This window comes from Podarcis liolepis (assembly GCF_965112155.1).
Source record: "Podarcis liolepis genome assembly, chromosome: 8".
NCBI classification, from domain to species: domain Eukaryota; kingdom Metazoa; phylum Chordata; class Lepidosauria; order Squamata; family Lacertidae; genus Podarcis; species Podarcis liolepis.
In genome coordinates, this window is record NC_139560.1 from 64,195,571 (window position 1) to 64,223,105 (window position 27,535).

Genomic DNA, 27,535 nt, shown 5'->3' on the forward strand with positions numbered 1-27,535 from the left:
GAATTTGGCTTCAGGACTTGGGGGATGAGCACAATGGCCGTGATTTTCTCTCCAGGTACCTTCTCATGCTAACTCTGTGTGAGAACCTGGTCCCTGTCTGCCTCCATCTTTCTCTCTCTCAGCCTGGAACTCGTGGAGGCTTCCCAGCCACAAATGTAAGATTCCTGGCATCAGATGGTTGAAATGCAGAGCTGTCAATGTTTAGTTGATGACTTCTCTGTTTTCTGAATCATTCCTTGGCTAGTTACATTTAAATAAATTTACATCTTTTGATACCTGTCTGCAAAACGCCTCTAGGAGATTTGAAAGAACAGTAACGTAACTATACAACCCACTGAACAGCAGAAACAGAGACCAGTGTTTCCCACTTTCCCAATTTTGTTCCCTATTACGGTGGCATGACAGAACAACAACAAAAAAGGTGACAAAATTAAATAAGTTTGTCCTTCATTTGAGTGCAAATTAACCCACCTTAAACTAAAACTGCAGTTGCCTGATCTATTGGTTAGTTAGATAACTGGGATAAGAATATTATCTGGGCAATATTATTAATTAATATTAAATATATTTTTATTTTTTAAAAACACACACACATTGTTATCCTGGGAGTTTATTTCCTTTTTGTGTTGTTGTTTTTAAAATTACCTCTGTTCTTCTAGCTGAGGACATTTTGAATGGAAGCGCTGTTTAATTTGTTATATATCTATATTAAGGGCATGCTGCCCTCTTATGGCTAATCTCTCTGGGTGCTGTCGTACTTCTATACCTTCGTACAGAATCAATTTCCAGAGAGGCAGCTGCATTAGTCTGCTGCAAACAAAATCAGCAAAGAGTCTGGTGGCACTTGGAAGACTTACAAATGGCACAAACATTTCTGGACTAGAGTACACGTCAGGTTTCATTAGATGAGGCATAATCCTCAGTTGCAGAAACACACACAAACAACCACACACACACACACACACACACACACACACACACAGAGAGAGAGAGAGAGAGAGAGAGAGAGAGAGAGGGAGAGGGAAGGACGGAGGGAGTAGTAAGGCGGAAGAGCTGTAAGCATTGAGATCAAAGGGAAGTGGAAGACAAGAAGCACAGATAAGTAACAATTCAGCTAGAACCAGAATGTATGCAAGATAAGCACTGTAGCCCTTTACAACAGTAGTCTGATGAAACAATGAAACTCTGCAATGCCGTGTTAATTAACATCTGCAATGGGAAAGGAAACCATTGTCGTTATTCATATCCAAAGGAACAGAGAGGAACGTCTTGACTCATTGTGATCCAGCAGATTGTAATCAGGCCGGAGCCTCCCTTTGAAATTCTTTTGTTAAATATGGCCACCTTAAAACAAGGGGCTGAGGGTACCCATGCAGTGGTGATGACCCTTGCGCCTATCAGGCTAGTTTGTCTCCAGGGGTTCTGCTTCATCTTGACTCCTTCCTTTGGAATGATGCCAGGGGGCCTGTGTATTGACAGCAAGGGGATTTTCCTCTCTCTTCTTGGGCCACATGACCTTCTGGAGTGATGAAAAGGCTACCTGTGCCCCAAGGCTCTTCAGTTCCCTGCCCAGTGTCTCACAGTCCCTTGCTATGTGCTGCAGGCTATGTGTGGCAGTATTATTTGTACCCATATGAATCAGAAAGAAGGGGTAGTGGTCAGTGGGCTTTATAAGACCTGGCAACTTCTCCGTCACTCAGTAGGGAGTCACCTATCACCATAATTCAGCCCCACTCTGTGTGTTGATTCTGAAAGGAAAACACCAGCGGGGACCTTCCCTTTTGGCTCACTCCAGGGTTGAGAGAGCATCACTCCATTTTTTTTTACACCTTTTTTTGTTATTGGAGCATTGCTGTTCTTTAAGGGAGATGCTTCTTACTGAGTTTTGTCCTGATTGATTGGCTTGAGATGCTGGGGAGAAAATACCTGGTTTATTATTGCTAGCAGATTCCTGTGATTATGATGGGTAGGTTGGAGAATCAGCATGCAAATTGCAGGGATCTCGATGGTGTGCACGCCACACAGGAAGTAAGCAAGTCAATAGACACAAATGGTTCAACGTGTAAGCCAGTAAATTAACTGAGTGATAGGGGCTGTTGGATTTGAACCAGGGATTGATGGCAAGAATCAGGGCCAGTGCTATCTGCACCACTGTGGCAGCTTGACAGAGGTGACAGAGGAGGGAGTTGCTCTCAAGAGCCCTCACTGCAGGTGGCCAAAGGGCAGAACTGCAGCTTTGAGCTCAGACCTGAGGTGATCAGTGGGGTTATATATCTGTCCCTAAAAAGACTCTGTCTCCGGCCTGAGTTGTCAGCAGGCTGTCTGCTGCTGGTCCAGAACTTGCTGGTTCTATCTCGTGCCACAACTTCCAGATTTGCAGCCCCTCACAGCATGTGGTCTGACACTGGCCAGTTGAGGTCCACCATCCTGCATGACCTGAAATTTGTTCAGTAAACAAACGCACATCTTCTGTCTTTGAATCTGTTCTTGCCTGGAGTTCAAAGAGTAACTTCAACATCTGTAATTGTGCAGCTTGCACAGTTGAGAACGAGTGATCTAGCTGGATAATATTTAACAGGTGGTTTACTTTAGCAACAAACCTTTATTGTAAGAGTGAGCCAGTTTCTGAACTTCTGTTTAGTTTATAACCGGACATGTCACAACTCCTGTCCTGTCCTCAGGAAGCTAACCGTACTCTATCTGACTTGAGCAGGACCAGGGGCCAAACCTCGCTCTTTGCTGAAGAATTTGCACCTGTTGGGAGTCAGGTACAATGCCTTGCCTCCAAGAACCAACTAGCATTTCTTTGTGGTGAAAGGGAGTGCCTCCTCAGCATTGCAGACCATGTTCTTTTTCTTGGCAAGCCCAGGAGAGACTTTAAGATGTCAAAGTGATCTAGGCACAATGTAGAGTGAAGAATACAAGGGGGAGTGGAAAGGTGGTGTTGGGTTAATGACTAATGAAACGGAGAGAACAATTGCAAAATATAATCCAGTCATCTTTGGCAGGGAACCAAGTATGTTGCTTAGGACAAAAGTTCAGGGCTGGAGGAAGGATGATAACAAAATGGATGAAGGGCATGATTAGAGAGCTTGTGTGTGTGTGGTGTGTGGATCATTGCGTTGGACTTGGACCAGAAAAAACTGGGATCTGTGCTCAGCCACCAAAGCAGCCTTGGGCAGCTTACCATCTCTCAGCCTGAATCTGTATGTCAACCAGCGCTCTTCAGAGGAATTAAACCCTCCAGGTTTAATTCTCTCCCCTCCCCCAGTATTTTTTATTGAGTTTTAATATGAACAAACAAGTTTCAAAAATAAGAATAAAGACAAAACCATTATGAGAGAGATTCAGTTGTCACAATTGCCAATAAAGAAGTGTAGCATTCAGGTGTGCAATTTACTGAGTTAATAATATATCATACCAAGAGGGAAAGGATGTGTGGTCTATAATTAGTGGAACCCGGCGGTCTTTGTATATAAAATGAAATTCAAACAAATGGCAAAGAAGTGATCTCAAAAATATTGCCCCTGAATACTTCTAGATTATGTGAGATTCCCCGCCCCCAGAAGGACAATTTGCCAAGTCTTGGAATACTAATAATCCAGATTACTGAGACCAAAATTTCCCATCTGGCCTATGAGACTGTTTAGGCCCATCCACCTTGAACTCTTAGAAGAAAGGTAGAATACAGATGTATTAATAAACAAATGAGCAAACAAATAAATTTATTTTAATGACAGTTGACACGGCGAATTAAAAAACAACACAAAATTGCTGACAAGTGAATCTGCTCACACATTGTGCTTTTAAAGCACACCGCACACCCAAAGAATCCTGGGAATTGTAGTTTGTTAAGGGTGCCGGGAATTGTAGCTACAGTTTCCAGGATGCTTTGGAAGGTGTGTGTGCTTTAAATGCTCTTTGAATGAATTGTGTGTACGCAGTGGGGTTCTCATTTCCTTCGCTTGGTTAGCTACAACAAGTCTGGGACAGGGCACAGAACATAATTGCCCTGACTTTCTAAAGGCACCCAGAAGAAATGCCCTCCTATCTTGCCAAGGAGACTGGTGGCAGTAATTAGCTGTGTGCAAACACTGTGTGGGGAGCGGGGGATGACGACTCACTGGCTTCCTGCCTCTTGTCCTTGCATGACTATGGAGGGGAGATGATGAACAATGAGTACCACTCCTTTGCTGCTGTGCTGTTTGTTTCCAGATGAACTGGTTTGTTTTTTAGCTCGCTCTTGCACACGCTGGCATGGCCTGCCCTCCCCTCCTGCAGCCGTACTGTGTTACCTGCTATTATGCGCGCCCAGCCCTCACCGCAAACAAAAGGCAAGAGCCGTCTAAATCACTGTAACACAAAGACTATAATTAAGAGGAGAATGCATTCAGATGCCCACCAGCGATTCAGATTAGCTGGAGTAGCAAATCACTTGGCAGTTTGCTAGTGGCTTGGACGGAGCTAAATGGCTATTTTGCTGCCTTTGGCCAAGATTTGGTGATGTAGTTGGAATATTACTGTCCAAACACAGTTCCCAAATAGCTGTTTTTATGTTTGCATGGAAGAATGCTGTTGTTATTTTTATTTATTGGTTGCACTGACTTGTCGCTTTCCTTTCACAAAAAGTAACCCAAAGCAATTTACAAAATAATACAACAGTGGAATAGAATTCTTCCAGTGTCCCCACCGGAAAACTCTCTCTCTCTCTCTCTCTCTCTCTCTCTCTCTCTCTCTCTCACACACACACACACACACACACACACACATTCAACGTGTTACGACCTCAGTTTTATCACAGAGTGATTTGCTAGGTTTTCTCTGAAAGCCTGCAGTTCCAAAAATTCTGAGAATTTTGGCTTCTGCATTAAGAGAAAAGGGATGGAAGTGATGTCGTTTCTGGGCTATCAAAACCCATGCATGCTCCAGATAGAGGACAGGGCCTGCTCACACAAACTATACAACCCTATGCAAGTTGTGAGAAATGCGACTGCTCAATTGATTGTGACATACATAAACACTACACTTTTAAAGCAAATTCGAAGCACATTTCCCCATTCCTCAAAAAGAATTCTGAGCACTGTAAATGGTGACGGCTTACTGGGACTTGTAACTCTATGAGGGGTAATCTACAGTGCCCAGAATCCTCCGAATTTAGCAGTTTAGGCACGTGAGGGAAAAGCCCTGTCAGAACTTCTGTTTCCGTTCAGTAACTAGGATTTCAGGCAGTTTACCAATGACTGTCAAGAAGCCTGGAAGGTGTGTGCTTTCAAAAAAAAACCACGGCAGATTATAGCAGAGCCATTATGCTGCTGCACGTTTCAAAAATTCCCATTTCTGTCATTTAACAACAACAATAATAATGAGCTTAAGTAGCACTTTCAATGGCTTTCTGGTCAGTTATAACCTTCCGGCCAAAATATTATGGCTGCCTCAAGGCCGTGTGACTTTTGACAGGTTAACGCTGCCACCTGCTAGTTGGTTTTAAGGATTGTTGTTTAAGCAAGAGCCAATGCAGAGCACTAAAGGCCCCTCCAGACCGGCATTTTCTTCTCCTTCTTTGCAGGTATATTCTGTAAAATGTCACTGGTGCAATAGTAGTGCATTTGTGGTGGTGTTAATCTATTTTATTGGTTGTCCTGCAATGCTTCCCCCAATGTTACCACGCGATTGTTGTTTGGAGGGGCCCTCTTGCACTCTAAATCAAAAGTGCATGAGATAAATTGAAGTATAGTGGATGCTCGGGTTGCGAATGTGATCCGTGCGGGATGCGTCTGCGCACGCGCGGGTTGCGATTTGGCGCTTCTGCTCATGCGTGACTGCCGAAACCCGGAAGTAACCTGTTCCGGTACTTCTGGGTTTTGGTGGTCCGTAACCTGAAAAAACGCAGCCTGAAGCGGCTGTAACCCGAGGTATGACTGTACTGTTGAACACAGAGCTGAATCGCACAGCAACAAGCCATAGTTTGACACTGTATCTGATCTGGTCTCTGTGCAACAGCTGTATCTAGGTAGCTTGAAATGTTTGCAACATAGGGCTGCTTTGCTCTTGCTGCTAGCTTGCAAGCAAGAGATTCAGGAATGTAATTGTGTACTGAGGTGCCATTTGTGTGAAGTATGGATGGGCCAATAATGAGGTACAAATGAATCTAAGTAAGAATTTGAGCGCCACTGTGTTTGAGATTTGTCTCCTATGGGATCCCGTCTTACACTGAACACCCAGTTCTGTTTAAGCTGCCTACTTAGCATCTTCCCCCCCCTGGAAGGTCCAGGGATTATACACAAAAATAGTACAGTGGTACCTCAGGTTAAGAACTTAATTCATTCCAGAGGTCTGTTCTTAACCTGAAACTGTTCTTAACCTGAAGCACCACTTTAGCTAATGAGGCCTCCCACTGCCACCATGCCACCGCCACTCGATTTCTGTTCTCATCCTGAAGCAAAGTTCTTAACCCAAGGTAATATTTCTGGGTTAGCGGAGTCTGTAACTTGAAGCGTCTGTAACCTGAAGGGTCTGTAACCTGAGGTACCACTGAACATAACTATACCTCAAACTACAGGCCACAAACACATTGTTCTGTAATCTACACATAAATTTCCATGATGATAATTTTTATCTTGTAAACTGCCCTGTGGTCCTCTGATGAAAGGTGGTGCAGGAATTGGGGACATTGCTTCAAGATTCATTGATGAAGTGATAACTTCCACACAAAGGTGTTAAAAATAAAATCACTGCATGCTGCTCTCCCTCTTCCTCCAAGGCTCCTTTTGAAGACAGTCAAGCCTTACGCTTTGGGGGAAAAAACCCCCAACTTCAAAGTTGTTTCCAGCACACACAGATCTTCCGAGAAAGCTTTTGAGCAAAGAACCTGAGCCTCTGCCTCTCTTGATTTTCAGGAAAATCGTGGGCCTCCTTGTTCCTCTAACAGCATCTTCCGCCTCCTCTTTGGAGCTGTGTGTCACTGTAGGATGTTCTTTTCGCTCAGGTTATAATCGGGATCTGTGAGGTCGCTAGGCATAGCTGTGTTTGGCTCCGCAAAGCTATTTCAGGCAGCCAGATGCAGTCAGTTCTAAATTAGGACAGGACTTCATGCTACCTTGCTAGGCGTGTGTCCACACACCCACGTTTGCCGAGGCAAAGGTGAGGCAGGCACAGGGTGCTTTGCAAAGGGAGAACCGGCAGGTGCTTGGCTTCATTTGCGCTTGCTGATCTCCCCTGCAAATGGTTGTACAGTGGTACCTCGGGTTAAGAACTTAATTCATTCCGGAGGTCCGTTCTTAACCTGAAACTGTTCTTAACCTGAAGCACCACTTTAGCTAATGGGGCCTCCCGCTGCCACTGTCATTTATATATAAGTTGAATAAGGCCGGGGCTAAAATACAGCCCTGCTTGACTCCTTTGGTGGCTGGTACAGGGCCAATTAGTTGCCCATTTACTGAGGTTCTTACATATAACTTGGAGTCTTTATATAGGCTTTTTATCAAGAATAGTAATCTTTTGTCAATGTTGGTAGCATTGAGTTTAGCCCAAAGTTTGACTCGTGAGATCAAGTCAAAGGCCGCCTTCAGGTCAATAAATGCTGCGTATAGAATCCCACGTGTTTTATTGACGTATTTGTCAATGAGGTGTGCTAATACGAAGCAGTGGTCTATTGTTGTTCTGCCCTGTCTGAAGCCGGCTTGCTCCTCTGCCAGAACACTTATCTGCCCCCCTCCCACTTTGATTCTCGGGCACCTTATTTGTCTACCTTAACCATTCCAAAACTCAGGTGGGCCTTTACACTGGCCAGACTAAATATGTTACCCTCAGCTGTTCTTGAAGGTAGATATCAAAAAAATTCATTCGAGAACCGGCTCTGCCCCTGTGGAGCTGGCTATGTAGAGACTGTGTCACATGTTCTCTTGTCCTGCTCCCTATATAAAGATCTCAGGGACGAGACCATCACGCCGCTCCTATCTGCCATCCCCGGTCGCTCTTGTGAAGCCAAATTGTTCTCACTCCTAGCCGACCAGAACAGCTCAACAACAGAGAAGGTTGCCAAATTTATCGAGAGAGCAATGAGACTGAGAGCTGCTATCTGAATGACATCAGTGTCGTCACCCGGATTCCTCGCCTAGGATCTTATTATTATTATTATCATTATGTTTTATTATTATTATTTTATTACCTCTGCCAATTTTTAGGTACTGAGATTATTAATTTATCTGCATCTGGTTATTATTATCTTTCTCCCTGTCCTGCCCATCCCCCCGAGGTTATATTTATATGTGTTTGTCCTTTGATGCTATGGCCTGTCGGCTACGCAAATAAAGTCTATTGCTAGAAAATAACATATTGAAATACATTATATGATGAGAAATTGCTTGCACATAAGTGTATACTAATCAAAACTGCGTATAAAAATATGTTTATTAGGAAAAAGTTGCACGAAATTTTCATGAATATATTTTTTAAAAAAGCGGATTTTGCAAAAAGCTGCAGAAATGTGGGGAACTGAATTTCAGACTGGAAGAATTAGTAACTGAGAGAACCTCAATGTACTTTTTCTTTGATTCATACTCTTGAGTTTAAACAATACATGTAATGAAAGGAAGCAGCGTGTTATAGGAAGGAAAGCTGAATACGGTATATTGCATTGAACCTTGCTGGGACAAATTGGCATACAGGGATTCTGTACTTTCATTAGGTCAACAGAATGTAAACAGCAATTGCAACTAAACCTGCGTGTTACATTATTTTGCTATGCCACATCTGTCAGACTGCAGACAGTAAGGTTTCCAAAAGTAAAACAAATCCCTTCTCTAGTTCATGGTGCCTTTAGTCGTGTCCCTTAATGACTGCATTAAAAATGGCAACACCCTTTCAGTGACTCTTAACAGTGAAATTAGCACAAATAATAGTGTGATGGTCTTGATTTAAAAGCTCCACCTTTACATCAAGGTCTCCCTAGAAAGAAAGAAGAGGAAGTCATTAGATCAGAATAACCCTGCAATGATTGGCTCCCCCATTTTGGGGGCATGTTCACTTATAATGTCATCACTGCCACTGGTGGTTTTGCTACTCAAATAATACTTGTATTTCAGAGGGCAAACCAGAAAAAGCCTACCTGAGGGAGCTCATGGAATCCCAGCGAGACAGGCCCTTCATAGTAGATTAGTTCTGCAAAGGAAATAAATCAGTAGCAAGTGAGAGAGCCAGAAATGATTTTACAGCTAGGTAGTGTACTGTCTGTGCACATAATACCCATGGTTATAATGGATAACTCCAATATCCTGGAAGAAAACTAGAAATGAAATCCCTGCTCAGAAATGAACTGAGATCCAGAGTTGCTGTTCCAGTAGATGTCTAATGTGCTTTCTCCAGCTCGCTCCTTCCCTGGTGCATTAAGAACATACAAACTTTCGGACATCTAGCAGTTTATCACAGTGACCGGGACATATGGGTATTTATACAATAAAGGAACTGGAGGCCCCTCGACTGTCCTCGGGTCCAGTATTGGACCACTTTGACCGGATATCTCCAGCCGATGTGGACAGATTCCTCCAAGCTGGAAAGCCCACCACCTGTCCTCTTGACCCGTGCCCGTCATGGCTGATTAGAGCGTGTCCAGACGAGGTGCGGGGCCCCCTGGGGGATATCATCAACTTGTCCCTTGGCACCGGGATATTCCCAGGGGAACTGAAGGAGGCGGTGGTGCGTCCGCTCTTAAAGAAAACATCATCAGATCCCTCAGATCTATCCAATTACCGCCCGGTCTCGAATCTTCCATTCCTGGGTAAGGTGATTGAGAGAGCAGTTGCTGAACAGCTTGGTAGGTTTCTGGATGAAACATCTGCTCTAGACCCATTCCAGTCCGGCTTCCGCGCTGGTCATGGGACCGAGACGGCTCTGGTCGCCCTAACAGATGATCTCCGCAGGCAGCTGGATCGAGGCGGGTCAGGGCTGCTGATTCTTCTAGATCTGTCAGCAGCCTTTGACATGGTCGATCACGAACTCCTGGACCACCGCCTTGCCGACGTGGGGATCCAGGGCACAGTCCTTCAATGGCTGCGCTCGTTTCTCTCTGGTCGGGGACAGAGGGTGGCGCTTGGGGGGGAATTGTCATCACGCCACTCCTTGGTGTGTGGAGTGCCTCAGGGTGCAATTCTCTCCCCGATGCTTTTTAACATCTTTATGCGCCCCCTCGCCCAGCTTGTCCGGAGTTTTGGGCTGGGTTGCCATCAGTATGCTGATGACACCCAACTCTATCTGTTGATGGATGGCCATCCTGACTCGGCCCCAGACACGCTGACCAGATGTCTGGAAGCGGTGGCTGGATGGTTACGTGGGAGCCGGTTGAAGTTAAATCCTTCGAAGACAGAGGTCCTCTGGCTGGGGCGGGACGATATGGGATCAAGGGGGCAACTCCCATCTCTTGCGGGGGTGCAATTAGTGCCAGCACCGTCCGTTAAGAGTTTGGGTGTAATCTTCGATACCTCCCTCTCTATGGAGTCGCAGATTACAGCTATAACAAAGGCGGCATTTTTTCATCTCCGCCAAGCTAAGCAGTTGGCCCCTTATCTCTCTCGTCCTGACCTAGCCACTGTGATCCATGCGACGGTCACCTCCAGACTGGATTATTGTAACTCGCTCTACGTGGGGCTGCCCTTGAGACTGACCCAGAAACTCCAGCGGGTGCAGAATGCCGCGGCGAGACTCCTTATGGGGTCTTCGCTGCGAGAGCACATTCATCCGGTATTATACCAGCTGCACTGGCTCCCGGTGGAGTACAGGATCAGGTTTAAGGTGCTGGTTTTAACCTTTAAAGCCCTATACGGCCTAGGACCCTCGTACCTACGGGACCGCCTCTCCTGGTATGCCCCACAGAGAAACCTACGGTCTGCAAATAATAACATCCTCAAAGTCCCAGGCCTCAGAGAGGTTAGGCTGGCCTCAACTAGAGCCAGGGCCTTCTCGGCTGCGGCTCCAAACTGGTGGAATGCTCTGTCACAAGAGACTAGGGCCCTGCGGGACCTGACATCTTTCCGCAGGGCCTGCAAGACAGAGTTGTTCCGCCAGGCTTTTGGTCAGGGCGCAGCCTGACTCCCTCCTCTGGCAACCTGCACAGAATTTTGTTTAATCGGTTGCCATCAATTTGATTTTAACTAATTTTTATAATGAAATATTTTTAGAATGTGTTATTATTTGATTGTTTATTTGATTGTTGTTAGCCGCCCTGAGCCCGGCTTTGGCTGGGGAGGGCGGGATATAAATAAAAATTATTATTATTATTATTATTATTATAGCTGTTTTAACTGAGTGTGGGCAGTAGGACTCCTCCTGTATACCAAATAGATGTGGCCAGTGCCAACAAGACTGGAACCAAAACAGGGCCAAGAGACAGAGATGGCCATTCATTTCCAAAGCATGCATTGAAGACACATGAAAAGGGGCTTTCTTGCTTGTTGCCTCCATGTTGTGGAATACTGTTCCTTGCTCTAGACCAGGGTGGGGAACCTCTGCCTCAGGGGGCAGGCTTACCGTATTTTTTGCTCCATAAGGCGCACCTGACCACAAGGCGCACCTACTTTTTTTTGGGGGGGGGATAATTCAAGGGGGGGAAATTATTTAAAGGGAGCGCTGAGCAGAACCTGTATGCATCCCAGGCTCTGCTCAGCGCTCCCTTTATGAGCCACGTGGAGCATGTGTGCGGCGCTTGCAGGCTTTTCCCCGAGGAGGGAGAAGGGCAGCCCATCACTGATGGGTTGCCCTTCTCCCTCCTCAGGGAAAAGCCCCCAAGAGCTGCACACATGCTCCGCATGGCTCTTGAAAGGGAGCGCGGCTCTTGGGGGCTTTTGCGGGAGGTGGGGGAAGTGAGAGAGCCTCGCTCTGTCCCTTCCCCCACCTCCCGCAAAAGCCAGGGATAGCCGCATGAAGGCTCCGCAGGGCAGCGGGATGAAGGCTCCCCTGTCTTACTGAGGATTTGCAAACCCCCAGAAAAATGTGGCCTTCTGATTTAACATGTGCACAGCAGTTTGTGTTGGGACCCGCGATGGACTCCAGTACTCTCTAATGTATTTTCTACAGGTTCTTATTAAGCACTTCATCAGAATAAGGCAGACTGCCAGGAGATCTGTGGGTGCCTTTATTCTTCTTCTCATTTTTCTTTAATTCAATATACAATTGAGAGAGAGAGAGAGAGAGAGAGAGAGAGAGAGAGAGAGAGAGAGTCGGAATGTAATGTTTCCATCAGTCCGACTTCAATAATTTGCATGATTGGTTGCTCATGTAGTATTTGTCTATTATTCTGTGACATATTTTTTAAAAAGTGCTAGCAATTCCTCCGAGGCCATCTTAGTAGATGAACTGTTGCGTGGTCATGAAACTCACAGCGCGGTGTTTATTATGTTTCAGATTGAGATGTGACTGCAGCAGAGAAAGAGCGACGGGGGCCTTTGCACATGATTACCTTATTGTGTTATCAAAGCACGTTTCTTTCTCATTTATTGCACACTGTCCGTGTGTACGCTATCTACCGATAGCAGAGGGCTGCACAGCAATGAGCAATATCCAATGCCTCTCCAAGCAGTAGCATGTTCAAACTGCCCTCGTAGTTAACCTCTAAAAACCTGCTTCTGTGGCTCAGCCTTTTCCCTGGCCACTGAAGCTTGACATTTTGGGTCCCCAAATTCAGTGGCAGATGTTGGTCTTTAACATTTCGACAGCACCCTATACAAAGCCAAAATTTGGCACCCCCCACTCCCCACCTCTCACCTTCCGTTCTGCTCAAGTCACTATGTTGTAGCTGAGAAGCCCTGCAGTGCCCTCTAGTGCTGGCGCCCAGTGCAGCAGAACTTGTTGGACTCGCCAAATTCCAGGTAAGTGTATACAGTATAGCATTTCAGGCTTATCAAACGAACGTGTTAATGGCGGATGACCACTTTCCTCCTGATTAATTGATGGGGCCCACAACGCTTGAAACTCCTGAAGGACTTCTCACTCTGCAAGCCAGGCAAATGTAATTCCTCCAAATGTCAAATCTGATGATCGAGAAAATTAAAATATGCCTTCCCCTTATTGTCTTTATTAGAAGCTAGGATAAAATGAGGAGTCATTTTAAGTAATGTGGTAAGGAAGCTTTAAAAGGGCTGTTTTAGTATGACTTTGCAATAGGTCATTATATTTATGTAAAATTCATTAGTGAATTGTTCCGAGCAAGGCAGCTGATTGATTGATTGATTGATTGATTGATTGACAAATCTTTAACGAACTGATAACCCTGCTTACCAGTTATGTATGCCAAGAATACAATTTGTTTTACCCCTATGGTATACAGCTGTGGAAATGCATGTTTGGTAGTGGGAATGTTGTTCATTATCGCAAACACTATTGATATTTTCTCAGTGTTGTTGATGTGACCAACACCATGCATGCCAGTGTAATGAAAACAGCACTACTGCATATGCACTGAATGGCAGCTGTGTGTTTTGCAATTGCTCCATGCTTCTTGCGTAATTTAACCCAGTCATATTTCTACTTGTAGACATTTTGCTGTAATCAGGAATGAATGGTAGTAGGATTGATCCGTCTACCATTGAACTGTCTTCATTGACTGGCAGTGGCTCTCCAGAGTCACAGGCAGGGAACAGTCTTAGCCCTACGTGGAGTTGCCAAGGATCGAACCTGTAACCTTCTGCATTCAAATCAGGTGTTCTACCACTGAATTACTGCCCTTTCCTTGCTAAAGGTGCTGTGCTTCACTCATCCCTTGGGCTTGCGTTTATTTAAGATGTTTGTGTCCTATGTTTGCTCATCCTGGAATTCAACAAGACACCCATGAGCTTTCCTGGTAGCCTTTCGTCCATGCGCTTACCAGACCAGAGCAACACCTGTCTACCTGTAAGCTTTGTATACCTTCACATTGTGCTCTGCCTTGTAAGTAGAACCTCCTACAAGAAAATTCTAGCACAATGCTTTTTGCAGGAAAAGATTTTGACATGCAAAATTGTTTGTGTAAAATTAAACAGGCTGGTCAGATATTTCCAATCTGGTGTGTTCAACTGACATGGCACTTTCTCCCTGCTCACTACAACTGCTAGCCACTAAACATTTAGCATGTTATTCCTGAAAAATTAATCACCTCCTTTCTTCTTTCCGCAGTAAAGAAACTGTGGGTGATCCTCTTCGCAAAGTTCCTTGGAGTAAAACGGAACACTCGCCCCATTCATGCCAAGAGTTACTTCCACAGACAGTTTCCTGATGCTGTACCCTGTAGAGAGAGACAGAATATAAATCTAATGAGCAATTGTATGGAAATCAGAACATTGTCACTATGTTAGTTGTTGTTTTTTAAAGAAGAGGGAGGGAGGGAAATCTTGTTCTTTGTTTACATCATGGGTTTAATCACCACTATTTATTTATTTAAAATATTTCCTACTTGCTCATCTTTGCCAAGACAATCCCAGAGAGGGTTACATTAAAATAAACGCAAAGCACATGTTTAAAACAAACACAACGAACAAGCTGAAATCAACAGTATGAACAACAAGTTCAGCTTGGCCCTGAAAACCCAACGAAGTCCATGTCCAGTGAATCTGAAAAGGGAAGGAATTCCATTACTGGGATGCTGATGCCAAGAAGGATATCCTTCAAATTTATGCATATTGAAGAGGACCTTGGTGACAGCAAGATGTTATGCGTTTCTGAGTGTAATAAATAGTGACGGTTTCCAAAATTAGGCAGCTGTCTTATACACACTTTTTTGGGAGTAAGTCCAACTGAACACATATGTCCACAACGGCCACATTAGACAAGTACATGTTGGAGGAAAGGCCTATTATCAGGGCACAGATTGGCCGAATGTATCTAGACACACACTCAGTCTTGCCCCGCTCCCTGGGTCCTGATCTGGATTGCAAGGGCAATTCGTTGCATGTGATTTGCTATTACATAGATAAAAGCAAGTTTGGAAGTAAGGAAATTGGAGCGTTGCTTCAGCACTGGTCTGAAGTCGATGGGTGCATTATACAGACTGCCAGAGAGCGGTCAGGTTGAGCTACCCGCTTCCCTGGCAGGGGTCTGTTTTGGAAAATAAAGGTTATGTGTCCCATTACATAGGTATGTGCTATGCCATACTTGAAAGATACCCTGCAACCCTTGTGTTTGGTGCAGCATAGGAAGAGAGTGTTTTTAAGCTGATGGTAGTTCAGGGGAGGAGTCATCTGACTCACCCTGAGAAGGAAGGAGGGTAGAATATCATTTTCTGAGACCAGGGATGGAGACCTCATTGTCTAGGGACATCGCCTCTTGGGAGCTTCAGGGACTCAGTCACCCCCATCCTTGGAGGTATCATCTGGCTGCGGTTGAGTTCTGAGGACTGAGAGTCCTGGGAGACAGTCAAACACATTATACTTACTTAAAATGGTTGCTATTCTGATGTTAATAGTTTCGGGCACTACACTGGAGCAGGTGTCAATGCTAAAAGCCAAATCTTGCAGTGGATCTGTGAAGAAAAGAAAATGAAAGCCACAGGTGAACCAATTTTCTATACATTACAAAGGAGAGTTGTTCTAGGAGCAAGTGGACCCCTAAATGGGAGGTTTGGTAGAGATACCCAGAAAATATTGTTCTACTACTCTGGTGGCTCCACTGAATATTCATTCATTTGATTTGATGCTATCAGGGTGGACACACACAACCCCTCTTGCAGTTACACAAGTTCTGGGCTGGCCACACTGCTGCATTTCCAGTCAGTACCAATGCCGTAACTTCCCGCTGAAATCGTCTCACTTTTTAGACCACAAATGTTCTGGTTATTTTTGTCCTGCTTTTGTTGGGCTATAGCCTCTCTGGATGGCAATAATGTGGTAGCATTGGGAAAGCATTACAGGACAAAACAAAGTAGAAGATATCTCCCACTAATGCACTAATTGCATTAAGAATAAAGACTGCAATAAAACACCAGTCTGGAGGGGCCCTAAGATCAAATGTCCTATGAAAGCACCACTCTGAAATGAAATATGGTAATGAGAACCACTATTTTGGTCTGATGATGTGCTGTTCCATTTCTCTATGAGTGCCACCACGCTTCCTTGTTCTATGAACTCAAGAAACCTCAAAACCTGCCGCAGTTACATAGCAGCATAGGAAGCTGCCTTGTTCTGCTTTGGGTGCAAAAGTGGTATATAAATAAACTCTAGCATAGCATAGAATAGGATAGCATAGCATAGCAATTACCCCCAGACCCTGATGTCCATATTAATCCAGAAGAACTTGGGCAGGAGGAGCCCACAATGCCTGTACTCCTGAGGTCCAAGGAGGTCATGCTGCCCTCCTCTGACTTTGAGGGTTCCAGGTCAGAAACTCAAGTGGGACCACAGCCTCCCCATCTCAGTTGAAGCTGATGAGTACTAAAGCAAGAATACAGATCCAGCTTCTCAGATTTGCAGTTCCTTTTGGAGGCTCAGTCTGAGGCTGACTGGTGCTGAAACAACTTGTATGGAGTCTCCCACTCGAGCTCTGTACGGAGCTGTCCAGAGCTGTTCAGGGTCACCCAGAATTCTGAAACCATTGTATTGCCACCCCTTCGTTCCTTCTAGATTTTATCCAAACCTGAACTCTTTTTGGGAGTCAGACCCCCAATACTGCTGAGATGGCACCCCCCCCAATAACCTCATAGTGTTTTCCTCTGCTTTCATTATGTGCCAGGAACTACTTTATGGGCACCAAGGACCACTGGTGGTTCCCAGGCCACAGTTTAAATGCCAATGCTATAGAAAAAAGGCTGCATTTTCCTTTGTTCTCCATTCACTGAAGGCCAGCCCTGACTTATGGGGCAATTATTGAAATGGAGCCCTACTTTTGCCCCTCACCATTCCTGCTATTTCGGTTTTAAGTGGTTGCATGTCAAAGCTAGCTAGGCTTCAAGATTTCCCTACTGGTTTTTGAATATTGCATGTGTGATCTCCTAGCGTTCGTCTTTCTTTGTTCCCTCAGTCTTCTTCACTGGCTGCCTTTTGTGCGGGGTGCCAACACAGTTGAAGCCATGTCACACAGTAATTTCAGCCAATGAGACAAGCACCCAATCATCTCCCTTTAATGTATGTTGGGAACTTGGCAGCTGTCTGTTTCTTCTTTTTTTACACAGTTACTGTTAGAATGTTGTTTGGTGTTTTTTTTTCATTTAAAAACTTCTGACAGTTATTTTGTAATTGTATTTTCGGGAAGGACCTACAAAACCAGGTTGATTCTGACTTCTCTTTTCAGTGTTTTCATTACCCCTTTCCCATTTCCTCCTCGGCCTCTTCTGGATAATGGTAATTTGACTTCTGCAAGAGAATGTTTTACTTCTTTTTATTTTTGTGCAGAAGGTCAGGGGTGGGGGGAGAGAGAGACACTTCCTTCCTTCTTCAAAATGTTGCTTGTATGCTAAAAAAATAAATGTTGCTTGTATGCTGCACAAGTCACAGATCTGAGAACAGTAATTCTTCTATCTGTGCATTGTGCCTTCAAGTGTGGATTAGTTTTGCACCTGCAGTGGGGAGAGATGTACAGCAGCTGGCATTTTGTATTTTGTTTCAGATGTCATGAAATCTCTCTCTCTCTCTCTCTCTCTCTCTCTCTCTCTCTCTCTCTGTGTGTGTGTGTGTGTGTGTGCAATCCACAGAATGGCAGATTGGGCTAATTTCAGTAAATGCAGCATTTTTTCCTATCCTCTACAGCAGGCATGGCCAAACTTGGCCCTCCAGCTGTTTAGGGACTACAATTCCCATCATCCCTGACCACTGGTCCTGTTAGCTAGGGATGATGGGAGTTGTAGTCCCAAAACAGCTGGAGGGCCAAGTTTGGCCATGCCTGCTCTACAGGGTGCTGCAGGCCATTTAAGAAAACTGTGTAGCTTGGGATACACAACCTAGTGGGTTGTGCCTGGGGCAGCCAATTAACACCGCCCATCTTGATTAATTGACACTGATGCTCAAAATAGCCTGGGTCCCGTGTCACCTAACTTGCCTGTCTGTCTGCTGTTTCTGCGCTCCCCGGGTTGTGTGGTGGGGAGGCTGTTGGTGATTATTCAGCTGATAAAGGAAAGGTGCTGTATATACTGTATGCTGAAAGGCATCCTTGTCTATATTGTTTCCCAAGTTTTGATGCTGAGCTATGCTTTTGAAAGCAGATTCTGGGCTTAACTCCAGGTGAGCTCTGGCTCGGATTAAGCAGTGCACTGTGGGGGACAGCAATGCTTCTGAATACTCATTGCTGGCAACCACAGGAGGGGAGAGTGTTGTTGTGCTTTGGGGCTTCCTGCAGTCATCTGTTTGGCCACTGTGAAAATATGATGCTTGACTAGATGGCCCAGCAAGCTCTTTTTACGTTGAAATGCACAGACTGGGAAAAGAAGCCCAGCCCAGTTTGCAGTCCTGACTGAGCACCAGCCTTCTCCTTATTTCACTCAGGGAGCCCCATTCACCCACCCATCCAACTGCAGGCTGCAAATATTCACATCCTCAGTTCTCACAGAGTCATAATGTTTACCCTTCTTTCCTAGGAGAAAATGACACTCTCACTTCAACTTTTCACGTCGCTGCCACATTCTAGAACAAGTGGCACTGTTGAATTCACAGTCTTCCCTCCACCCACTTTCTCCAATCTGTTCTCACTCGCAGAATTCAAAGTTTACTCGTCACACTTCATCCTTTTGATCATGGAATAACTGCATATGCACCCTGTGCCTTATGAGCCAATGGGAAGCCGCAGTGCCCCAAGAGAAAGGGAAAAAACGGCGAACTGGACCCTAGCTCTGGAAACATCCCCTGAGGATGGAATATTGTTTCCAATAGGGGTTGACTGCTGTGCCACACAGACTCTGCACGCAGAAAGTCCCAAGGACAGCTCCTGGTATCTCCAGGTAGGTTTGGGGAAGACCCCAATCTGGAGAAGACTGGACAACACTGAGCTGGATAGACCCACAGTCTGACTTGGTAAAAGGAAATGATCTCCTGTTCTGGAAATGAAGCTTGCTGAGATGTGTGCATGTGCAATGACGCCCTATCAAAAAGGCCTTCAGCCAGGGAACAACTTGGGTAAATACTTGGTTAGCTGCCTGTCCAACTCTGTACAGTGGTACCTTGGGTTAAGAACTTAATTCGTTCTGGAGGTCCGTTCTTAACCTGAAACCGTTCTTAACCTGAAGCACCACTTTAGCTAATGGGGCCCCCTGCTGCCACCGGAGCACGATTTCTGTTCTCATCCTGAAGCAAAGTTCTTAACCTGAGGTACTATTTCTGGGTTAGCGGAGTCTGTAACCTGAAGCGTCTGTAACCCGAGGTACCACTGTATTCTTATCTCTTTCATTCCTTCAGCCAATAATCTAAGCAACAGGTTGCTCTGTCCCAAACAATGAAGTATCTGATGCTCCTATGAGCCACTGGGGAGAGGAAACCTGCCCAGCATTTTAGAATCACTAATAGAAACATGCTGCAGCCCTATTCAGGTCTTCAAAGAAGCAGGAGGGAATAAAAGCATGTACCAGCTCTCCCCCAATGCCCCTTTTCTCCACCTGAACCAACCCAGATCCCCTGGATATCAAGGCTGAAGATCTGATGGCGGTTCTTTGTTTGGTTGACCATGCTTAGAACCTTCCCTGGGCTCAGGAACCCTGGGTGTACAGGGATCCTGATTGCCACGGGAATACTAAGCTAGTTCAGCCCAACGCATGGGATGGGATTCACCTAAGGAGCCCCGAGAATTTCCACTTACACAACAAGCCTTTCCTCTCCTCTCCTTGTGCATCCTGTCCCCCTAGCTCTGGAGGGGGTTAGGAGAACTCCTAGAGGAAGGAGAGGGTGGAATCACTGCCTGTCAAGCTGCAATGCTTATGCAGAGTGAATGGTCCAAAGAGCGCAAAGTCAAATTCCTCCCATAAATAATTCCTGTTCAGGCATTTAGCATTAATGAGTGGAGGTTGGGGTCATAGCCTACAGGGACACTGGGGGAGGAGCTAGCACCCACAAACTCCTGCCCCTTCCACTCTTTCTCCCCTTTTGTTCTTTGAATACCTGAACAGGGGTTTAGAATTGTTCTATCACCTCCTCCACCAATAGCCTCTTACTGCCCATGCATGATTTGGTTCAATAACCCTGAACGGTTAGTGGATAATTTTCTAACACATTATTGCTTTAAATTATTTTTTGTGAAAACAGAATCCTGCAAATCAATGGCATGGGTTTCTACTAAGGCATTGATCTGGCTGAGTTCATGCAGTTCTTAGTGGTGTGTGTGTGTGTGGGGGGGGCAATCCTTTGGCCTTTCCGTATTATACTTCTGAGAGCAGTGAAACAATGGCAGGGCAGTGAATTACTTTAGCTCACTCCCCACACACCATCCCCCAGGTTCACACTAAAATAGAGCAGGAAGGAAGCTGGAAATGAACACATGAATGAATAATTCTTAACACTTACATAGTGCTTTCAAAACCCTTAAAAATACACCCTCTCATTTAATACTCCCAACAGCACGGATGAAAAAATGATTGCAGGACATTTTTTAAAAATCGTAGTTAAATGTTTTTGCCAAACGCAGTGTTTCCCCAAACTTCTGACAGCTGATGCAAGCTCTCCCCCTCCTTTCAGCTTTACACTTGCAGAGTTGCAGAAGGTCATTAAAAAGAGGTCTGTAGCACAGTGAACGCACTTTGGGCTTTCTGCCACCCCACTTCCTGCTGGGGGATGAAACAACCCCCCCCCAAACAATTTGCCTGAGAAAGGAGGAAGTTGCAACATTTCAGGCAGTCAACCGGTTATGAGGCATGTGTGCCCCAACACACCCAAAGGCTTGGGATGCAAGGCCACTGGGCAGAGTAAATGCTTTTCTTACAGATTTCAATCCCTGGCGTCTCCAGGCTATTGCTGCTGCTGTTTTCCTCTTAAATATCTCAGATAGCAGGTGAAAAGAAAGACCTCTATCTGAGACCCTAGAGAATCACTGTTGGCCAGAACAGACAACCCTGGTCTCTCAGGAACACCTGTTTCCCCACTCTAATTCAGCATACAGTGGTACCTCTAGATGTGAACGTGATCCGTTCCGGAGCCCTGTTCGCATCTAGAAGCAAACGTAACCCATGTCCACGTGTCTGCGCATGCGCGGGTCATGTTCCAGCACTTCTGCGCATGCACGTGATGTCATTTTGAGCGTCTGTGCATGTGCAAGCAGCAAAACCCAGAAGTAACGCACTCCATTACTTCCGGGTTGAGGCGGAGGGCAACTTGAACGTGCTCATCCCGAAGCACATTCAACCCGAGGTATGACTACTGGCATTTGGTTCAGGTGTCACAGCCAAGTCATGGTTTCACGCCTGCATTTCCCCCGACGTGCTTCCGTTGTCTCCTCTCCCTAATTTCCTGGCTGGTGAGAACTCATCTTTGCTATAACAACTGAGTAGGGCAAACTTTGATTACTGCAAACCATAGTTTGCCTCCGGTATGAAGACTATGACACATTTGGTCATGACAGACTCAATCTCAGACACCTGGGCTTTTTAGACCAAGAATGAAGCGTGTGGCCCTGCACACACTCGACTTTGGTACTTCTATTGTGGCTTGTTAAACCACAGTTTCTTGAGGCACTGTAACAGGGAAACGATGGTTTAATTTCCCTTTGCAAACCAGGATATGCCACCCTCCCAAGAAGTGTTCTTATTGAAATGTGTGAGGAAAAGAAGGAGGGTAGGGGAGGAAAGAATACACAGGCAAAAAACTATGACTGATTAGACTGAGATTAGACTGAGTGGGTGGCATGGCAGTGATGCCCTGCTCCACCATGTAGTGTGCTCTGCTGCCCGCCATGTGCACCCTGGTTGCTTCGCTGGTGATGCTCATGATGGGTGGGGCAGTGAGGTCACAGGAGCCGCCGGTGAAGTACTGGCACCTCCCCCCCCCCTTGGAAAAGAAACACTGCCTGAGCATATGATGGAGGGGCTCACAGTGCTCACAGCATTAACACCCCAAGAAGGTCTTGCTTCTCCCATTGCCTTGAATTCCATCAGAAATCAAGCATCTCTCTCCCTCACAGGCTTCAGCCTGCAGCCTTCTGCTTCTAGCACACAAACACACATCTCAACTGAACTCTGGATTTTGTGCTTTTTGTGCCATTATCTCACCAAGAAACTGGCCTGGCTATTCCAGCAATTAAATCCTTGCTGGATTCAGAAACATAGAATCATAGAATAGAATCATAGAGTTGGAAGAGACCACAAGGACCATCGAGTCCAACCCCCTGCCAAGCAGGAAACACCATCAGAGCACTCCTGACATATGGTTGTCAAGCCTCTGCTTAAAGACCTCCAAAGAAGAAGACTCCACCACACTCCTTGGCAGCAAATTCCACTGTCGAACAGCTCTTACTGTCAGGAAGTTCTTCCTAATGTTTAGGTGGAATCTTCTTTCTTGTAGTTTGGATCCATTGCTCCGTGTCCGCTTCTCTGGAGCAGCAGAAAACAACCTTTCTCCCTCCTCTATATGACATCCTTTTCTATATTTGAATATGGCTATCATATCACCCCTTAACCTCCTCTTCTCCAGGCTAAACATGCCCAGCTCCCTTAGCCGTTCCTCATAAGGCATCGTTTCCAGGCCTTTGACCATTTTGGTTGCCCTCCTCTGGACACGTTCCAGTTTGTCAGTGTCCTTCTTGAACTGTGGTGCCCAGAACTGGACACAGTACTCCACGTGAGGTCTGACCAGAGCAGAATACATGAAGGTAGGGTTGCCATATTTCAAAAAGTGAGGTTTTTTTTAAAAAAAGTTTTGCCCAAACATCTGGGTTGCCATACATTCAGAATTCCCAGACACTGTATACAAGGGCTGAATCCTGGATATGTCTGGGAAATTGGATGTATGGCAACCCTGTAAGGGAACTCAGGCATACAGCCCACTCCACAGAACTCACAACAATCCTTTTTTTTTTTGCGGTTTAATCTTGGAAACATCCAGAAGTGTTTAAAACCAAGTGGTGAATTTTGCCTTTCCCCCTCTCCCTTTGCTGAGACCTGAAACGGTTCTCGTGAGCCTACTTCAAGCAATATAACTTGAACTGCTTGGTTGAGTGTGAAGGCATCAATATTTGGCCCTCAAGGAAAGGACTGCCAATACTGCAGTGTCTGCCTTTACAAAGAGCAGAGCCTGGCTGGGACCAGCTCATGTCATCCTGTGCTTCAGGTACCTGAGTGCTTTATAAGTCGCCCTCTATTGACATGCCCTGATTTGTGCCTCACATGATCAGTAAAACCATCTGGCGCCTAATCTGTCTTTATTGCTGACTCTCCTTAAGCATGCACTGGGGAGCCATTTTGGTACCTTGAAGCTTAGGGATATTTTTCTTCCTGCTGCCACGGTGTTGATTTCTGGAAATAGCACTGGGTTATGCTTCATGTTAAATGACAGAGTTTAATCTAAGCCCACAACCTCTGGGAAAGACAAATCTGAAATGTAGTGGCTTCTGGGTTTGTTTGTTTTTCTTGATCTCTTGTCACGATGGTTGATGAGCCTGGGTCTTAATTTGTCAGAGTGACTGAGAGAGGGGTGGGAAAAGTACTTTGGCTGTGGAGAGAGAAAAGTGTGTGTGTGTGTGTGTGAGAGAGAGAGAGAGAGAGAGAGAGAGAGAGAGAGAGAGAGAGAGAGAGAGATTCTTTTTCTCCTCAGGTATGAACTTTTCATTTTTTAAGAAAAGCTCTCTGTGTCTCTGTCCACTAATTTGATACAAAGGAAGCACAGAAATTCAGACAGACCTAATCTTCCGAATCACATGTTTTAGATTTAAGCTCTTTTGAGAAATGAACTGAAGAAACGATTCATGAGAGCCACAGCTGATAGAGGGCTGTTAATCCAGGTCCAAGCCCTTATTCAGCCATAAAGCTCACTAGCCTTCAATCTGTCGCTGGGGGGCAGGGACCAATGTGCATAACCCTGCTCCAACATGGCTGCTTTTCCCCCTCAAGAGAAGACACTTCAGGAGGGTCCCATTTTGATCAGAGAAGTGGCAGATAACCTGCTGGATGGGCAAAAATCTATGCTCTTGGGGGCATAGATTTGGTGCAGAGGCCCCCATTTGCTAACCAACCAGAGTTAATTTGTTTACTCATCCGTTTGTAAGGAAAACCAAACATTCAAGGAAGTTGGGCTGGCTAACACCTTTCAAAGCCATGCATAGCATTGGGTTAACCATGCTTACTCTGACGAAAACCTCATGGGTTTCATTGGGACATGCTACCAAGGTATAGGATTGTGTTTGCTAGTGTTTGTGGCATGAACCAGATGGTATAAAGTTTGGGATATATATAGGAAAATATTTTTTTTTAAAAAAAACCACACACCTGTCTGCTTATTATGTGTGTGTGAGAGAGGGTTTTGTTTCATTTTATTGTATTTGTATCCTGCCCTTCATCCGTAGATCTCAGGGATGCTCACAACTGGCTTTTACAACTGGGTTGTAAAAAGTGGCTCATCTGTTGACAGTCCGACTCTTCTATTTTAAAGTCCAGTTTAAAGACAAAAGAACCACAAGGTTTCCCATCAAAGGTGAGCAGCACCTGAACAACAGACTGAGCAGGCACCCTGGTCCCCTGTTCCCAACCTTCTCTGCAGTGGTGAGATGCAAATTTCTATTTCTATTTGAATTCTAGTAATCATTTATAAATCTGAAGCTGTGCATTTAAATTACCTCATGGGTTTTAAAAAATGCAAATACCCTCTACCCCATGTGTCTAGACTAGAGAAAAGGGTCACATGTAGCAAGTCTAGAAGAGCTGAGACTGGCAGGACTGGACTACCAGTAAGAGGGCATCTCTGTGTTTTTCCTATTCTGAAGGGACAAAACAAGCCAGTTTCATAGCGCCAGTTTTATTTTCCTATTACAGGAGGGGAATCCGCTTACAATACCTGAAAGCTAACTTCGTCTCTTAAGAATCGGCTGCTAAAAGATTTCATTCCAAATATTTATTTGCTCCTCGTGCCCCTCACTGGTTTTATTTTAATGGATGTGTAAAGCTGCGCCTGAGCTTCAGGGGAGGGGAAAGCAGGGAGGGCAGCCTTTGTGTTGGGATGAATTGGAAAAACAAATGCTCAGATTCTTCCTTTGCCATTAATCACTTTTCACGTCACGTGCCTCTTATGAATGAGATGCCTATGAAGCTAATTCCCTTTGTCCCCACTGCAGGGCGCATCAGTGCAGCGCAAGGCCAGCCGAGGTGCCGAGTTGAAAAGGAAGCACTGCCAAGCGGCTGCCTTTCCATTCATTTCGGAGCAGCTTGTTTCCCTTATTCTTTCCAGCAGATCTGAAGAACAAACAAGCCCACAGTCCATGGGAAATGCCGCCGCGAGGAGCAGCCGCCGCACGGCGGAGCACGGCGACAGCTTTGGATAACATGGCTCCTTCTGAGTAGCACATTAAGCCTCATGCCAGGTGGAATGGAAGGGTGTGTGAGTGGAAGTGTGTGTGTGGGGGGGGGGGGGAGAAATCCAGAATTTGCACCACTGTGGCAAGCAGCCTTTCAATGTCTACGCTACAGAGAGAAAATAAATTGGTATATAAACATGTATGATAAAATCTTCCTTTTAAAAAAAGTTACGAAATTGCATTTTCCCACCCAAGCTATACCTATTTTTTTGACTGCTCATGTGTCATCTTTGCATTGGGCCTGTCCTTGCCTCCTTGTTGATTTTATTAGAAATTGGTTCGAAAGCCCAAATTCATGCTGAATTGGCAAAAGACATATATTAGGGACTTTTATTTATGATATCTCTGCAGGGGTGCCAACTTGAATAAAATATTTGGGGGGGCAGGTAAGTTGCATCCCATATAATTGATCACAAGATGCAGTGCACACACCGTTTGAATGCCAATGTCCATCAATTGGGGGGGGGGGCTCAAATATTTTATGGGAGGGGGTGAAGGGACCTTGGCTCCTAGGCTTTGGCTCCTATGTATCTATTTATTACAATTGTTTTTAATCTTGATGACTGAAAGTTTCATCATGCACAGTTTTATCTCATGCAAAGCTTCCATGGCCCAGTGGAAGCAGATTAAGAACACAGAATGAATGATACACTGAATGAGACTATTGATCCACCTAGCTCCACATCGTCTACACAGACCAGGAACAGCTCTCCAGCATTTCAGACAGGAGGCTTTCAAATCAGTGCCAGGATAAGTCAGGAATTGAACGTGGAACCTTTGGTGCGCAATGCATATGCTCTACAACTTAGCTATGGTTCATCCCCCCCCCCCAAGCTATGGTCCCGTGATTAGGTTGGAAAACAATTGCTCCAATCTAGTGATGAGTTCTAAGCAGAGGAATTCTGATGTACGCAAGAAGCTGCTTGCACAGAATGGTCTCTTCATTTAGTTAAATGGGAGGAAACAATCCACACAGACAGTGTATTTTTGTATCTGGATCATTTTTGTATGTCGATCGGGTCCCTCCATTGAAAAAAAAGATGGAGATTCTTGCACATGAAAGGGATGCACACACCCACATGCGCACACCCAGATACACATAAATCTCTGGACTGGGATGAATGACTGTCCTAGATTAACCCAAAACCTTTTGTGGCTGAATGTGGTATCTGCCACGGGTCTGCTATGTCCAACTCTAGCAAGCCACCTACTGCTCTGCAGCTGCCTGTTTTCTGCCCATCAGGAAAAGTTAAATGGAGCTAAAAGATCTCACCACAGCTTCTGTAGTTTACCTCCAGCCGATCAGTCTTGCAGAGGAGGTGCGTAGGCCATTCAATGCTGGGGGTGGTATAAACCAACAAAAAGACAAAGGAAACAACTTTAAACATCTTCACACTGAGGAAGAGGGACTGTGTGCTTGTGTCTCTATCTTGAAAACAGTCTGTTTGCCTGCTTCCTCCTTCTAATGAATGCGGCAGCTCCAAGCCACTACACAAACTGCTTACACAAATGTTAATCCAATAAGGGCTCGTGCCTTGAGATGGTATGAAAGAGTGAGCAACTGGCTAACCAGAGGGGCGGTGCTCCTCTTTTAAGGTCTCTGGGCTGTGTTTCCTGCTACTGTGTGCTAATAATGAAGGGTCCAAGAATGAGTCACTCGCTAGACCTCAATTCCATGCGGCAAGAACACTCATGCTATCGCCCATGCAGTCCCCAAAAGCCTTTATAGCACTTTCATGATTCGTCAGGTTACAAGCAAAAGTCCAACCAGTTTTGCAGTGCAATCTCATACATAATCCACTCAGAAATAAGACCTACTGACTGAGTTCAATAGGACTTACTTCTAAGTAAAGGACTCTCTGCACTTTCCAGTTATATAATGGGATAGTTGCTGTGTGATGCAATGCTTTTAAGAGTGAATTTGAAGCTGATGATCTGCACCTTTGGTTGAATATCCCTGTTATTAGAGAGTGAACACGGAGCTCTCTTTTCCAGACTAATGGTGGGTTGTGTCTGAATTGAGAAAAGTTATGTGGCTGTAGTCTCATCCCTTATGTAGCCTCGTGTTCCTCCAGCCGGTAAATGTCACAGTTAGGAATGTGCACATAGG

At 45.3% G+C, this 27,535-nt stretch overlaps 1 protein-coding gene and 1 long non-coding RNA gene across 2 annotated transcripts in view; both read right to left on the minus strand.

Moving 5' to 3' along the window:
- The window catches only part of LOC310714469, a 165,033-nt gene that overhangs the window by 67,349 nt on the left and 70,149 nt on the right, over positions 1–27,535 (minus strand). The window lies entirely within an intron of this gene.
- LY86 (lymphocyte antigen 86) lies at positions 8,392–26,985 on the minus strand. The gene is made up of 5 exons (XM_083519780.1): positions 26,699–26,985; positions 15,395–15,481; positions 14,120–14,248; positions 9,107–9,159; positions 8,392–8,946 (listed from the first exon to the last, which is right to left on the minus strand). The coding sequence occupies exons 1-5, from the start codon at positions 26,811–26,813 to the stop codon at positions 8,863–8,865; spliced, it is 468 nt and encodes a 155-aa protein (XP_083375906.1). The 5' UTR covers positions 26,814–26,985; the 3' UTR covers positions 8,392–8,862.